Raw genomic sequence first — 15471 nt, 5'->3', positions numbered from 1 at the left:
GCATAGCTAGTGTGTTACTGACTGAGGTACCTCCTCTCCCTCTTTTCTCTTTGCTTCTAGATGCTCAATCAAACCCTATAGGCAAAACGAAACACATTTGTGTTCCCCAAAAGGCGAAAAATATTTTTACAACGATGGAAAGGAACTTAAATCTCTCACATTTCCTCCACTCCCCTGCTCCCTGTCTGTAAAGTGGGTTTCTCCACACCTCTCCCACCAAGAGCATCCAGGAAGACCATGGCAGTGGCTCAGGGCCAGCGTGGCATCCTTACCTATGTTCCACCAGCAAATGAAATGCCAGGATCTGCCTTTTCCTTCCAGTGCTCTCCTTGAGTCCTTTGCTTTTCTTTGGAGGCAGAAAGGAATACGGAAACATTACAATAATGTGTTGTCATTATTGTACAACACAGGCTCTCAGATGAAAGGACTCATGCTGTGTACATAAAACAAGTCATTTGGTCAGCTGGCCAACAATCACCAGGCACCTCTCTGAGCCCCGTACTGAGATGGCCTGCTTACCACTCACCTGTCATGCATGGTAAAGCCATGACCTCTTACTGAATTATCTCATAAACTATTACACTATTTACATGAGTCTACACTGCGAACCATCCTGTCAGGTCATGTCTGACTCTGCATTTACTATATGCTCTCCTGGCTGTCTTCTTACAGTAGATTGCAAAGGATTTTAAGAGTATGTACTTTGTAGCCGTGTCTAGAATCATAACTGCTATGGTTTGCTCACCACATGTCAGAAGAGCCCTCTGACTACAAAATAAAATAAAATAAAATAAAATAAAATAAAGCAGCGCCTTAGCTTCATCCTCACTCAAATAGTGATAAGGGAGCAGTATTCACATGATAGCCAATGAGTTCAAACCAAGGACAAGGTCTGTGTGAGTGTCAGATACCTGTTGGCTGTCAGTAATGTTTTAATTTGGTAGCAGGTTCCATGGGTTCATTTAGGGTACAGTTCCTCTGGCTCCATGGCAAAATCTCAGAGCTCTCCCTGGGACACTGTTCCTCCCACTTTCTGAGTCCGAGTCGGAACCAATCTGATTAGTCATCGTTTTGCCACGAGGTCAAGCTTGGCGGTGTCCACATGACCCGACAACTGAGCCAACCCATTGCCACCCAAACCACAGCTTTGGGGACCCTCACTGAAGGCTTCAGATCCCTTACTGGACCCAGCCTTGGAGGATTTAGGGCTAGAGAGGCCCTATCTATGCTGGTTACATAGAGTCCAGTTCTGGAGCTCGTAGAGATGGAGAAAAGCCAGTTCCAACAATAGCACACGACACCCTTCTGCAGCCAGGCCCAAGTCCAGCTCTGTCGCTAGAGCTTTGGAACACGTGAGCCTTTGGGTTCCCCCTTTGACTTGAGACCATGCAATCTGAAGGTTATGTGATGTTGCTTTTACAGAGGGAGACCCTGAAATTGGAAAGACACACAGGACACACCTTCAAGGTCACACACCAAATACCGCAGTCACGACTGACCATCCTTCTGTGCTGCTTTGCAGAGCTGTGCCAGGTGGCTCCCAAGAGTGTCAGAGCTAGTCTCCTCAAGACCTTTGGGATCCGAGGTGGTAGTTACAGGGCTCACCTTTATTAAATGTATGCCAGACGCTGAGAGCTTTGGGTGCAACACTACCCGTGAGCCATGCCCGGAGGAATGGGCAGAATGCTGAAATGGGGACAGGCCTGGTATTACTAAATAAGGATTACAAAATGATGTCTGTGCCTTGAAGCCCCAGGGTAGCAGCCGTGACCCAAAGCTGGGCCCTTGCAGCATCAGACAGCTTGCTTACACCTAGATGCCTCCTTACATCCTTCCCTCACCGCATCCAGCCATGCATCCCAGCGAGATGGATCACATTCTGTCTTGGCTTCTGGACCTGCACATCTCTACCACACTTTCCACCTCACTCCACCATACAAAGATATAAGCTATGCAAGGAACAAGATAAGTACCCTGCTAATGGAGGCACTGGCTAGGTAGACCAGTGAGAGGTGAATGTGAAAACCGAGTTGTAGCCGAGTGTCTGGCTTTATCTAAGTATCTATATTTACCTAAGTTGTCTATTCTGGAACATTCCAGTTGGGTTTTTTGTTGTTTTTATTTGTTTGTTTGTTTTGTAGGTTTTTTTTTTTGTTTGCAAGATCAGAGCAGTCATTTAGCGACTCTGTTTTGTCAAACACGTCTTGAGGTGCTTACTGTACGACAAGAGCTCATAGTGGGTCTATGGAGAGGAAGGAAAAGAAATGCCCTGCTTGTTAGACTTTTGGGTGCTCCATGAGGGTAAGGAGCTAACAAGACATCCTGAAGACTCAAAGTCAAGGTATTCCCTGCATACCTGGCCTGTGTTGGGAGGGATTATTCAAAAGGACTTGGTAAGGCTTCCTGCATACAGAAACCCTAAGCTACAAGGAAGGATCCACAGGAGCCAGTAATTAGGACAGCAGGCAGGAAATACAGAGGGCAGGGAGTTGCAGGTGAGTCAGGTCCTGCAACTCTGGAGAGGAGAGGGAGGGAGGGAGACAAAGGAGGAGAGAGACAGGGAGAGGGAGAGGGAGATGGAGAGGGAGAGGGAGAGAGACTTTTTCCAAGTTCTAGTGGGCTCCAAAACCCACACTAAGAACCCATGTAGCAGAATGCATTCTCCATCCAGGCACACACTGAGCGAGCATGTTCTCCTATGCACACCCCACACAAGTGTCAAACAAGCACTTGGTACCTTTCTTTTTTTTTTTTTTTTTTTTTTTTTTTTGGTTCTTTTTTTTTCGGAGCTGGGGACCGAACCCAGGGCCTTGCGCTTCCTAGGTAAGCACTCTACCACTGAGCTAAATCCCCAGCCCCACTTGGTACCTTTCTATACCGTGCTCATAAGGCCCCTCTCTACCTCTGATCGAGGAAAAGACTGATGTTCAGGTAGGACACTTATCCTAGGATTCTCAGGATCCCTAGGTAAGACACTAAGCTCTAAGAAGAGCAGGATTCTTACCCCTGTTTGTGTGATGCCAAATAAAAGCAATCCCCCAGGTCTGGCTAGTAATCCTCAGGGGTCTGTGAGGTTTTTGGTTGTCCTGGTACGGCACCACAGAGGTTCAGAATGATACCTGCTTACACCAGCTGCTTCTCAGCTTGGAGATGAAGGAGGTATGGCTCTACCCTTCGGACCCCGTGTAGATGGTGAACTCGAAGAGAGTGTCTGTCTTAGCTGTTGTGACTATGCATGCCCCTCAGTGGTTTGTCCGTCTATGAGTGTCCACTTTAGTTACCGTTCTCACATGGAGCTTTGAAGTTTTAAAGTGGGAACATACTTCAGTGTTGCCTAGCAGAATTCTTAGCCAACCTAGTCATTTTTGCACCCTGAAAGAGAACTTGAAGGACACCATCAATGGGCCCTGCTGGGGGAAGGCATGGGACAGGAGTACTGACCTTGGAGACAGTCCCCAGGTCAGGCTCCCTTTCTGTACCCTAGCCTGCCAGAGTACTGTCTCATGACCACGCACCAATCCAGCCTTGTCCCTGCTTCACAGCTCCTCGGGATCCAAGGTATTAGGACTTCTCTGAAGAGTCTCCTCCATTCTCCAGAGCCCGGAGGTCTGCTGCCCAGCTTCTGCCAAACTCTCTTGGGCACGAACCAGACATAGGTCATAAATAACTCACAAGCTGTTTGCTGCTCTCTCTGAAAGGAGGGGAGGCATGAGCCTCAGAGGGAAGGTTTTGCAAAAACGGCACATTTAGGTCCCTTTAAGAGACCAGCAGAGAGACAAGCTGTATTCAAAGGCAGACACATGGCACTCGGAGCTCTTCTGCTCCAGAAAATGCCTTGGAGCCTCCTGCCCTCAAAATTGGCATCAGGAAGAGGCAGGAAAGTTGGTGATCTAAGCAAAAGCAAAAGCAGAGAGAGAGAGAGAGAGGGGGGGGGGGAACTGATCTCCAGTAAGCATTGTTACCCACACAGAGTTCTTCCAAGGTTTTTGATGTTTCTTATTACTCTTGGAGGTCCTGATCTCAGACAACTGCTGTGGGTTGTGACTATGAAGGCACAGGCTGGTGGGAACTGTGGAGATAACCTAGTGATCTGGTCCCATGGGAAGCTTTACGTCATCAAAAATAGAAGTTGTTTCGGAATCTACCAGCAAGATACGCGCCGGACGTCCAGATGGGACAGTTGACTGAAGTCACCACAATAGGGCTGGGGTGACAGCCTGCCATGCAAGTACAGGGACCTGAGTTTCAGTCCCCTAAACCCACATTTTCAAAGGGCCCATCCACAGTAGTGCATGTTTGCTAGGGAGACAAAGAGATTTCTAAGGCCCGTTGGCCAATCAGCCTAACCCACTTGGCAAGTTCCAAGCCCATAATAAACCCTATAGGCAATTAGTGGGGCTGAGAGAGGGAGAAGCGGTCTTCTCCAGGTATGTGCCCCCTGTTCGGTTATCCAGTCCTGTGCAATGAGTCCTAAATATATATATACACAGGAACAAAAATGTGTGTGTGTAGGGGGGTGTACATATGTATGTGTGTGGGTGTACATGTGTGTGTGTTTGTGCATGTGTGCGTGTATGCATGCACATGTGTAAAACATCAATAATTAAAGAGTAAACAGCCATGCACTCAATAAGGGAGGCATGGGGAGAGGGGAGAGGCAGAGAGAGGGAGGGAAGAAATAATATACAGTATCCGTGTATAAAATTCTCCAAAAATATTTTAAAAAAAAAGAAAGAAAGAAACTCTGCCCCAAACAGCAAAGAAACTCAGCTGATAGCACTTGAGGACTAAGAGATAAAGTTGTGCCTTTGGCTCCACATGCACAATTACATACTCACACAGAGGCATCTGACAAGGTGCATATGTACACACCACACACACACACACACACACACACACACACACACACACACACACACTTATCCAACAGGCTGTGTTTGTTTGAAATGTCCACTGAGTGATATGAATGACCCAATGAATCACTTCTGCAGTTACTGATGGATTGTGGAGGGACAGTCTCTCCTGGGAAGCCCAGGACTTTGGTCCTTCAAGTGTTAACAAGTCAGCAGAGTTAGAAGAACTTTAAAGAATCAACCATTTGCACAGCTCTCTAGCTCTCCAGCAGCCCCAGGCTACACCAGACATTTCCTAGTCACAATCTCCAGCACTCCAGCACAGTATACAAATCTGGTTCAGGCAGGTTAACAAATAAATGAACATGGATTTCATTTGCCTCAAAACTGGGAAGCAAATTAAAACTGGTCAACATTACGGTTTTTATGCGAAGAGATGAGGAAATGCAAGAAAAGGGCTGGAGTGAAGAGAGAGCCTCCTGGGGACTGCTGCTCATTTCTGTTGGAGGGCTGTCCAAGGCTCTGAGCACAAGAAGGTTAAGTAGAATACAGGAGCTATGAGAGGCAGCCTGGGGCCCGGTGATAGCCTGGACCCATCACCATACATGTGATACCAGTCCCTGGAGTTATGTGTCTGATGGAGAAGCTTGTGAAATGCTGGTCTGTAGTAGGAGCAGATATGCTGTGAGCCTGGAGGCGGAGTGTCCCATTTGCTGTATGATGGGAAGGCTGCCTGGGCAATTGAGCTTAGGTCAGGGGCTTAAACCCTTAGAGGGCAGCAGCAGTGATTGGGATCCTACCTAAGAGTCAGCAACTAGGCAACGGGACTCTTAAAACCAAAGCAGATGAACAAATGCTAGCAGTGTGTTTAGAGGAAGCAGAAAGCGGGGACAGGGTATCGATCTCCCCATCCCCCTGCAGCACGCTAGAACTTTCTCAGTGCACATAAACATATACATAGACTCATATACATGAGCACACAATCAACACAATCAAGACTAATGTACAGGAACAGGGGTTTGACCCTGGAGCTCAAAGAGAAGACACAAAGCATTTTTAAACTTTTTATTTATTTAATATCTGTGTGTGTGTGTGTGTGTGTGTGTGTGTGTGTGTGTGTGTGTGTGTAGGAGCATGCACATGTCACAACTTACCCGTGGAGGCCAGAGGACAATCTTTAGGCATCAGTTCTTTCTTTCCACAGTGGGTTCTGAGGATTGAACTGGAGTCACCAGGCTTGCTTGCACAGAAGCGCTCTTACCCACTGAGCCATCTTTGATGAGCATTTTGATGACCTCAAAAGCTCTTGAAAAAAAAAATGGATGGGCAGGATCCGAGACAAAATTGTGGGAAGTGAGCCCCTCATCACCCCCAGGTAAACACAGACCTGTTAGAATTACGTGTAGACTCTTGTAGGTCCTTGGCACTTTGACTTTCATGGATCCTTCTCCATTAAAAAATGTAAAATAATTTATACCTACATCAGTTTGGTTACAACACAAAGGAAATCAATATTCCTTTCTTCTCTTCTGGCTTGAAAAGAAACTACCATGTGCTCTACGCAGTGGAGAACTGTTAGATTGGACATCTCCAAGCACCTTGGCCCCAAATCCAATTTCTTTCAGAAAATTCTTCTTTCAAACAGAGAGGCACTTAGGGTCTGTTTTTTTTTTGTTGTTTTGTTTTGTTTTAATTAGCATGGATATATTCTAAAGAGAATACAAAGAGGGACCAATGTCCGTGCTATGATTCCATTCTGCAAAACTCAGACTCCTGTACCCTAAATATGACAGAGACTGACACCCTAGAACAGGATCCAGGGCCTGGGGTGAAGCCTGGCACCTCTTTTATTCAATATTCCATTTCTACTTAAATGCCTAGTCAACAAAAATGCACACCAGAGCTAGAAAGTTGCAGAATAAAATGTGATCCAGTCTACCAATCTTAATTTAGTTATTATTTGCACAGGGATGAGGAAGCCTCTTTCATAATAGGTGCTACAGGGGGATAGCACAGAGTGACATTCACAGAACAGTACAAGAGAAACCTCCCGGTACCCATGATACACCCAGAAACAACAACACGAAACAGGACTGTCAAAGCCCCCTTGCAGCACACCACCACCAAACCCAATCAGAAACAAGTTGTGTGCATCTAAGTGCAATGGATTTACTCTAGGACTGCATTCTCTTCCCTAGGTCGGATGGCTGTTCAATGTTCTGACACAAGTGTATCAGCATCCTATGACCAGGTGAACGGCACTTTACATGGCTGACCCCATCACCAAGGTGTCCTGAATAACCCACCAAGAAAGGCACAGCCTACATAAGGATTCTTCTTTTCAGTGTACGGATTCAATATACCACCCCCGGGCCCCTGTCTCTCATCTGTCAGGCAATTTTTTTTAAGAAAAAAAAAATCATGTTTAACCCGAAGACAATAAAAATCTTTAAAGGATTGAATGCTTTGGAGACCAATTCCTCCCTTCCCCATAGAAGTGAGAATGGGATCAAACGTAAAAATGGAGACCAAGCAGTCTCTAATTGAAGGAAGAGGGGAAAAAAAATCTGAAGAGATGGCTATGCCTCAACAAAAGAAAGGGCAACAAGAGTCAAGTGTGGAAATCTGTTAATTTGGAATGTCGAGAGCACAGAGCCGAGCTCCTGCATTTTACATCCCTGCCTACTGCTCGAAACCCAAAGAAACCCTTTTATTCCAGTGGTCATGCGTCCCAAAAGCAACTTATTAAATTAAAGCCTCTGCCAGCCAGGCCATGCCTGAGGTCCGCAGGGTACAGAAAAGGAAGAGAGATGAGCAAAAACCTGGGGTGTCATCTCACAGAACGGCAGAGTTCTCCACACCCCTTGAGAACCCCGAAAGGCCACGTGGATGATATTCTAAGAAAGAATCCTGAAGGGCCAAAAAAATAAATAAATAAAATAGCAATAAACTAAACCAAACCCCCAAACTCTGCCGAGACTACTGATCTGCCTTCCCAGTCCTCCACCCTCCCAGGTATAAGTCGTGAATATATTTGGTGGTGGTGATGAGAAGCCAGGCTTTCTGTGTGTATTCTTCAAATACCTTAAATAGCCTTAGGGTTGTTTGAGCAGCCCAGAGCCTTCTGCCATTCTCCCACCCTGCTCCCTACAGTCCCCCATCCTAATGCTACCCTTGGAAGTAAGCTCGCCTGCGAGTCTCATTTGTCTAGCCTTTGCTTTCTCTAACTGCACTAGGAGAAAAGAATCTGGATTTATTGTACATATGTTTGTGTTCAGCTTAATAAAAGGAAACCTATATTTTAAGATAAACTTTGTTAGTAATTCATGAAGTGACTATTTATGCTAATCGGGCAGAAATATATTCTCAGGCATAATGCATTACATAAATTTGAATGCAAAATGTTCAATTATGAGGTAAATACAGGTAACGCAAATAATAAATTACCTCTAATAAAAATTATGAAATACGTGTCTTCAAAGAGAATGGCTCTAGCTTGCAACTGCGAATTGCTTAAAGAGAGAAAAATTAATAAAGACTGAATTGCCCTGATGATTATTTTGCCCATAACTCACCTATTCATAACGACTTTTTTTTTTTGTAATCAGACTGTTGTTTCTCGCTCTCCGATGCAAGCAAGCCAAGGCTGTTTCCTCAGCAATTTTACTGTTATCAGATTATCTTGTCTGATTCTATTAATTTTCTCCCATGAATCTGCTAACAGCAGTCTGTGATTTACTTACCCTGCTAAGTGAAGACAGCCAAAAGGATTTATCTAACACTAGACCTAGGAACTGAGCATGTCTTATCACTCCAGTCCTCTCCGGAACTCTCCCTCAGATCAATGGAGTCGGTTTCCTACTGAAATTTAGTGGACACCGGTTAGTTCGGCACCGTAAAAATCAGCTCGCACATAAACAAAGCCCTCAGAAGCTTCCAGCTACATCGGGCTCACTTCAGAGTCTGTATGACTGATTTAAACAGGCTGCATTTGAGCAGTAGTAACTCACGATCAGGAAAAATATGTTCCTCTTAGCTCCCGATCTTTGCCATTTAGACACAAAAGGCCTGCTACACCCTCAGATTCCCAGGAAGCTATGTGCATATCAACTTGAAGTTATGATTGTGGTTTCTGATGTTTTCAAGCCTTCTTACATGGCCAGCCCGATGCCCTCCTTCCCATCCAAGCCATTTTATAAATATTCATCGCTTGCAGGAACTTTAATGTTACCGGTTTGACTTGGTCAATAATGACAAACGTCTCTCTCTCTCTCTCTCTCTCTCTCTCTCTCTCTCTCTCTCTCTCTCTCTTCCTCTCTTCCTCTCCTGGCTTGACATGATAAAAAAAAAAATAAATGACAAACGCATGGTTTTCTAAATAACTGCTACGTAGCCGGCTGAGATGAGTAACGTATCTACAAGAGCCCGGGTTCATATTGTATTTGGATTCGATTGGCTTGGCTAGAGTCGAAGCAAACAGTGTAAGCAAAGAAGTCACAAGCCCTGTAGCTTGCTGTAATTGTGGGGAAATCAGAAACCTGAATGGGACTAAATTAAAATGAGAGCTTGCAATTGTTATCGAAGAAACGCCGCTAACAGCGAACTGTAAATGTTTAGACACCTCCTGTGCATTGCTAAACAATGGAGCGAGGGGGACAACCATGGGACCTCGGTGCTAAGCCTGAAAGCGCTCCAGCTACATGTCTTTAGAAAATATTTCTGACCTCCTCTCTCTCGTTTTCCTTCAAACAAAAGTGAGAGACTGTAAACGGCTCTCCAAACAAAAAGGGGGGTGGTCAGAGAAAAAGTCAATGTATAGCTAATGACAGTCAACTAGCCACACACGGTCCCTGAATGTCCAGAAAGGGTACATATGTGTGATAATTAGTTGTGTGGCCGTGCACCTATAGGGCCCGGTCTCTTTCATCAGCAACTTTTGTTTATGAGATGATGTCTATTTATAACTATAGCCATCTCTGTGTTCCTGGCTCAAAACATATATTTTTGAAAGGTGGGGAGTATGCTTTTTAGCGTTTGACAAAACCTTAGTGCCTAAACACTATCATAAAAACAAATCTTTCTAAAGATGCATATTCACATACACAAAAACATAAACTGTAGGCATCTGTGTCTAATAATTTTTTAGAAAGACCTAGAAATGTCTAACCAGCATGGCACTTAGGTGATCTTAAACATTGCCTTTTCCTTTGAATGAACACTATAATCCCTTAACTTCATTACTAGGTGAAACATGGTTTAAAAGGAGGAAAGAAAAGACAGAAGTCTCTCAGGTTGCCTAGGATTGACATGGTCTTCACCATTTCTTCCCCAAACTGAAATTAAAGACAGTTCATGCTGCCCCAGCAAAACATTCCTATAAAATCCAAAACCCCCCTTATAAAGAGCTCTGCAGTTAACAGTGTATGGATAGCTTGTCTAGAAAATACCAACAGGCTCTTTAGGACTTCTCTGCACCTCTCCGAGGGTGTCTACCAATAGGGGTGCCAGAGTTTGCAGATGGGAAATGTACACACTTGGTGTCCCAAGCCAGGGAGTGAATGACACCTAAGGCCTCGTTATAAACAGCCAAGAATGCTCTGGGCGGGTTTGAGACCACACTTAGGTGCAATGTTCACGAAGCTGGCTTAATATATGACTTAAGTGTCTGAAGTCAGGATTTTCTGAGAATTACTCTTCAGATAAACAATCTTAAACCACAGCAGTAACTTTACTTAGGAAAGGTGTCTCCTATACTCTATATCCTATATCCTATCTCCTAAATAACTTTTAACTCTGTGGGTTTTGCCACAAAACGGGTTGGAAATTCTTCCCAGAACTTTGAAAGAGCCTGGGCCCTTGTTACATGGCATCAACAGGCACAGGTCTCTCAGCCAGAAAAACATCCTCTAAAGACTGTCGTCTATGGAACTCTTCCCAAGCAACGAAAGGAAGCATTAGAGGAAAAGAGATTGCGGCACCTGCTCGCAGTTTCTGGAGCCCCTTCTCTGCAAGGTTGGCTTTTCCCATTGTGGTCCAACTAGCTTTCTTGTGCCTCTTGCCCCTTTCCACACCGGGAAATCGGAGTCTTTGCACTTTCCTTAAACCCAGAAAGAGATCACTTTTCAACTAACCTTTGCCGAAAGGTGGCGCTGTTGAGGTAAAAACCAACTCTCCAACAATAGTTTTTAATCTGAATTCTTTTGCAGTCTTTTCGGCTTTTTTTTTTTTAAGCATACCCTCGTAGACACCCCCCCCAATCGAGTTAAAATAAATACGATCAACACCATATGCATTTCATTATTCGAAGGAATCAATAGTCCCAATTTCCAAGCAGGTGAACCATTCTTCCAAACATAAGGCGGTTTCAGACAACCTTGCTTTCCCCCATTCAGTCTCCGCTCTTCTGACTTGCCTATCGCTTTAAAATCTTAGAAAAAGAGTTGTTAATTTCTTTTCGTTTTTGTTTTTTTTATATGCCCCCCCAAATATTTTTGCATAGCTTTGGAAAAATCAATCTAGATAACTGAACCGGTTATTAGCATTTGCAACGGGAAGGGGGCAATCCTACCCCGCCCCCACTCTGGGTTTCCGGACTTGTCCCAAGGGGGAAAATATGGGTTTAAAATTTAACCCTTGGAAAGGAGCTGGGAGGGCTCTGGGGTATTGCCCCCTCCCTTCACCACCAAGTTCTAAATGCCAAATGATTAAGCGAGGTGGGAGTGCAAAGGGCGCTCCGGACCCTGATAAACAGGGTTCAAATTTCATATGAGGATGGTATGGTCTGGGTGTATGTTGGGGGCATCTCAAGCGGGATTCCGGTTTCACAAGTGGAAAGTGTGGTGGATTGGAAAGGGGAAAGAAGAGAGACACGGAGGGCAGAGAGAGAGAAGGAAGGAGAGAGGAGAAAATGATTTGAATATGATTCTCAGAAGCCAGACTCCAGGCTAGAGTCCTGAGCCTGAAGGCTGAGCCTGAGATAACCAGGCTCAGGCTTAAAGCATCCCAGAATCAACTTGCTGGCACCGTCGCTCTGTCTGTCCCTCCAATGATAGAGGATGCTAGGGGGCAGCTAGTTCCTACACACTTTAGGCCCCCTGGTTTTTTAAGAGTTATACAGGCTTTCTTCCCCGCGCGAAATCCAAAAAAATAACACTGCAGGCGCACCGCTCAGTGAGCCCCGCGCGCATTCTGGGTCCCCGCACCCTTGGCGCCCCCATCTGATCACCTCACTTGCGGAGGGACAAAGAGTTGAGTCAAGTTGGCCCCCGGAGCGTCCGATTCAGGGAAGAAAGGCACTCGGCTCACCCCTCAACGGCCACGAAGGATGCAGAGGGTGAATCAAAGATCGAAAACTGCAAGACGAATGAATACACCTTGTTAGGGTGCGGGACCAGCAGGGGACCAGGGAGTTCTTGGCGGATCGCTCGCTGCAGCGTGAGAGCAGAGGTTCAGTCGGGCAGGCCTCTCTCAAACTCTGAAGAAAGCAAACCTTCCTCCCGGGTCCTACCATCGGATTCCAGCCGCCCTTTTAGTAAACTCTGTCCCTTGGTGCATTAAACTTCGCACGGGGCGGTGGTGGGGGATGTTGCTCCCTGGCTGCGCCCCAGCAGCGGCGCCGCAAGGGTTAAGCCAGCCTGTCCCAGCTGACAGTCAGCTGATTGGGCTGTGATTGACAGCTCCGAAAAGTTTCCTTGTTTCTATACTATTATGCTAATCGCTGCCGCTTTCGCCGCCTCCCATTGGCGGAGAGTGCCAGTCAATTTCCCATTTGAACCTGACGTCACGGGTGCTATAAAACTCAGCAATTGCTTTAAACTCTTCTCGCTGGATCAGAGGCTTTAAAATCTTTTTTCATCTCGGAGCTGTAGCTCGAGCTGCTTGTCCGCTCGGCCTCTCCCCCCACCCTTTTGCTCTCGGCCTTGCCTTGGTCCAGGACTTTGCCATTTTGCTTTAAAGCAAAAAAAGAAAGAAAGAAAGAAAAGAAAAGAAAAACCAAAACCAAAAGAAAAAAAAAAGGGCAAGAAAGAACTAAACTCCCCCCTCCCTTGCCTCCAGCCGGCCTGCACCTCGGTCTTGCACTTTGCACGGAGGGAGAGGGTGAGGAGAGAAAGAGAGAGCGCGCGCGCACGCGAGGGATCCGGAGAGAGAAAAGAAAATAATAATAGTAACCATAAGAGCCAGGCAGAAGAGGAGAGAAGCGTGAAGTGTTAACCACCCCGGTGTGGAGGCCCGCGCCTCCGGGACAGCCACCCGCCGCGCCACACAACCCCGGAGCAGCCGCCGCGCGCGCCCCGCCTGCAGCCCCGACCGGCTTAGGCGAGCCCTCCTTATGCAAAGCGCGCAGCGGAGCGGCGAGCCGGGGACGCCGCGCACCGGGCCGGGCTCCTCCGGCATCCTCTCTGCCGCTGTCATCACCACCGCCACCGCCAGCCGCGGAGGACCTTCCCGAGCCTGAAGCGCCCGGGATCGGAGCTCAGAGAGGCGAGCAGGCGAGGAGGGGGCCCGGGGCGAGCGGGAGAGAGAGAGAGAGAGCAAGAGAGAAAGAGAGAGAGCACATTGGCGTGAGCAGGGGGGAGGGAGGGCGGGCGCGGGGGGCTGCGGGCAGGGCGGGGGGTGTGTGCACGCTCGAGCTTTCGGGCCACAGCCACCGCCGCGCGAGCTAGAAGCGCCCTAGCCCGGCAAGCTGGCTCACCCGCTGGCCACCCAGCACAGCCCGCTGGCCCCTCTCCTGCAGCCCATCTGGCGGAGCGGCGGCGGCGGTGGCGGAGGCAGGAGGATGGCTTCAGAACTGGCAATGAACAATTCCGACCTGCCCACCAGTCCCCTGGCCATGGAATATGTTAATGACTTCGATCTGATGAAGTTTGAAGTGAAAAAGGAACCGGTGGAGACCGACCGCATCATCAGCCAGTGCGGCCGTCTCATCGCCGGGGGCTCGCTGTCCTCCACCCCCATGAGCACGCCCTGCAGCTCGGTGCCCCCGTCCCCCAGCTTCTCGGCGCCCAGCCCGGGCTCGGGCAGCGAACAGAAGGCGCACCTGGAAGACTACTACTGGATGACCGGCTACCCGCAGCAGCTCAACCCGGAGGCGCTGGGCTTCAGCCCGGAGGACGCAGTCGAGGCGCTCATCAGCAATAGCCACCAGCTCCAGGGTGGCTTCGATGGCTATGCGCGGGGAGCGCAGCAGCTGGCCGCGGCAGCGGGGGCCGGCGCCGGCGCCTCCCTGGGCGGCAGCGGCGAGGAGATGGGCCCCGCCGCCGCCGTGGTGTCCGCCGTGATCGCCGCGGCCGCCGCGCAGAGCGGCGGGGCACCTCACTACCATCACCACCACCACCACGCCACGGGGCACCACCACCACCCGACGGCCGGCGCCCCGGGAGCCGCGGGTAGCGCGTCCGCCTCTGCGAGCGGCGCGGGTGGCGCGGGCGGCGGTGGCCCGGCCAGCGCCGGGGGCGGCGGCGGCGGCGGCGGCGGGGGCACGGCGGGGGCGGGGGGCGCCCTGCACCCGCACCATGCCGCGGGAGGCCTGCACTTCGACGACCGCTTCTCGGACGAGCAGTTGGTGACCATGTCGGTGCGTGAGCTGAACCGGCAGCTGCGCGGGGTCAGCAAGGAGGAGGTGATCCGACTGAAGCAGAAGAGGCGGACCCTGAAAAACCGCGGCTATGCCCAGTCCTGCCGCTTCAAGAGGGTGCAGCAGAGACACGTCCTGGAGTCGGAGAAGAACCAGCTGCTGCAGCAGGTCGACCACCTCAAGCAGGAGATCTCCAGGCTGGTGCGCGAAAGGGACGCCTACAAGGAGAAATACGAGAAGTTGGTGAGCAGCGGGTTCCGAGAAAACGGCTCGAGCAGCGACAACCCTTCCTCTCCCGAATTTTTCATGTGAGTGTGACACGCGATCCCAGCTAGCCACCTTGTTAAATGCTCCGTGGGGGTCCGGCTCCTGAGTGGGCTTGCCAGTTTGCAGGGCCACGCTCGCCACCACCTCGCCCCCTCCCCTGGCGAGTTTGCTCCCCTTGGCCCTGCACGCACACACACACACACACACACACACACACACACACACACACACACACACACACACACATACACACACACACACACACAGCAAGCTTGTGGTGGTGGTGGTGGCTCTTTTGAGTTGGGGAGGGAAAGGGTATCTGGCTCATGGATTGCCAACCTGAATTCCCCTGTAACTTGCTAGCTTGGTTGTTTTGGTCTTTTTTATTATTATTATTACTCTTTTTACACCGCCTACCCCACACATACCCTGGACTTGCACAAGGGTCAAAGATCTGAGCAGGATACTTCATGTAGGACATAACTCACCTTTGAACCCGGCCATCAAGCGCCTGTATATTTTTTTTCTTCTTCTTCTTTAGTTCATGAGCTGGTGTTCATTCTCTGTGTGTGTGTTTTTTTATTTTGTTTGGATTTTCTTTTTTCTTCTTTGTTTTTGTTTATTATTACTAATTTTTTTGGAGCTTGCTGTGTTTCCCAGCCTCTGCCCTCCCTCCCTCTGCACCATGTTCTTGAGATAAAAGAAAAAAGAAAAAAAAAAAAGAGCAGGGTTTTTTCTTCTCCTCCTGAGTTCTTCTGATTGAGCTTGCAAAGGAAA

At 48.5% G+C, this 15471-nt stretch overlaps 1 protein-coding gene across 6 annotated transcripts in view; it reads left to right on the top strand.

The window, feature by feature from the left end:
- The first annotated feature begins 12663 nt into the window (after positions 1 to 12663).
- The window catches only part of Maf (MAF bZIP transcription factor), a 362946-nt gene continuing 360138 nt past the window's right edge, over positions 12664 to 15471 (top strand). For 5 of the 6 annotated variants that reach the window (XM_039097958.2, XM_039097956.2, XM_039097957.2 and 2 more), the window contains exon 1: positions 12664 to 14735. In XM_039097958.2, coding sequence (XP_038953886.1) covers positions 13630 to 14735 — 1106 coding nt within the window. In that variant the 5' untranslated portion in view covers positions 12664 to 13629. Of the gene's footprint in view, positions 15398 to 15471 lie in introns of those variants that run through there. The other variant, NM_019318.2, reaches the window with a different exon arrangement.

The sequence above is a fragment of the Rattus norvegicus genome, chromosome 19 (assembly GCF_036323735.1).
Source record: "Rattus norvegicus strain BN/NHsdMcwi chromosome 19, GRCr8, whole genome shotgun sequence".
NCBI lineage: Eukaryota > Metazoa > Chordata > Mammalia > Rodentia > Muridae > Rattus > Rattus norvegicus.
Note: the sequence above shows the minus strand (reverse complement) of the source record. Positions and strands in the feature narration are given on the sequence as shown.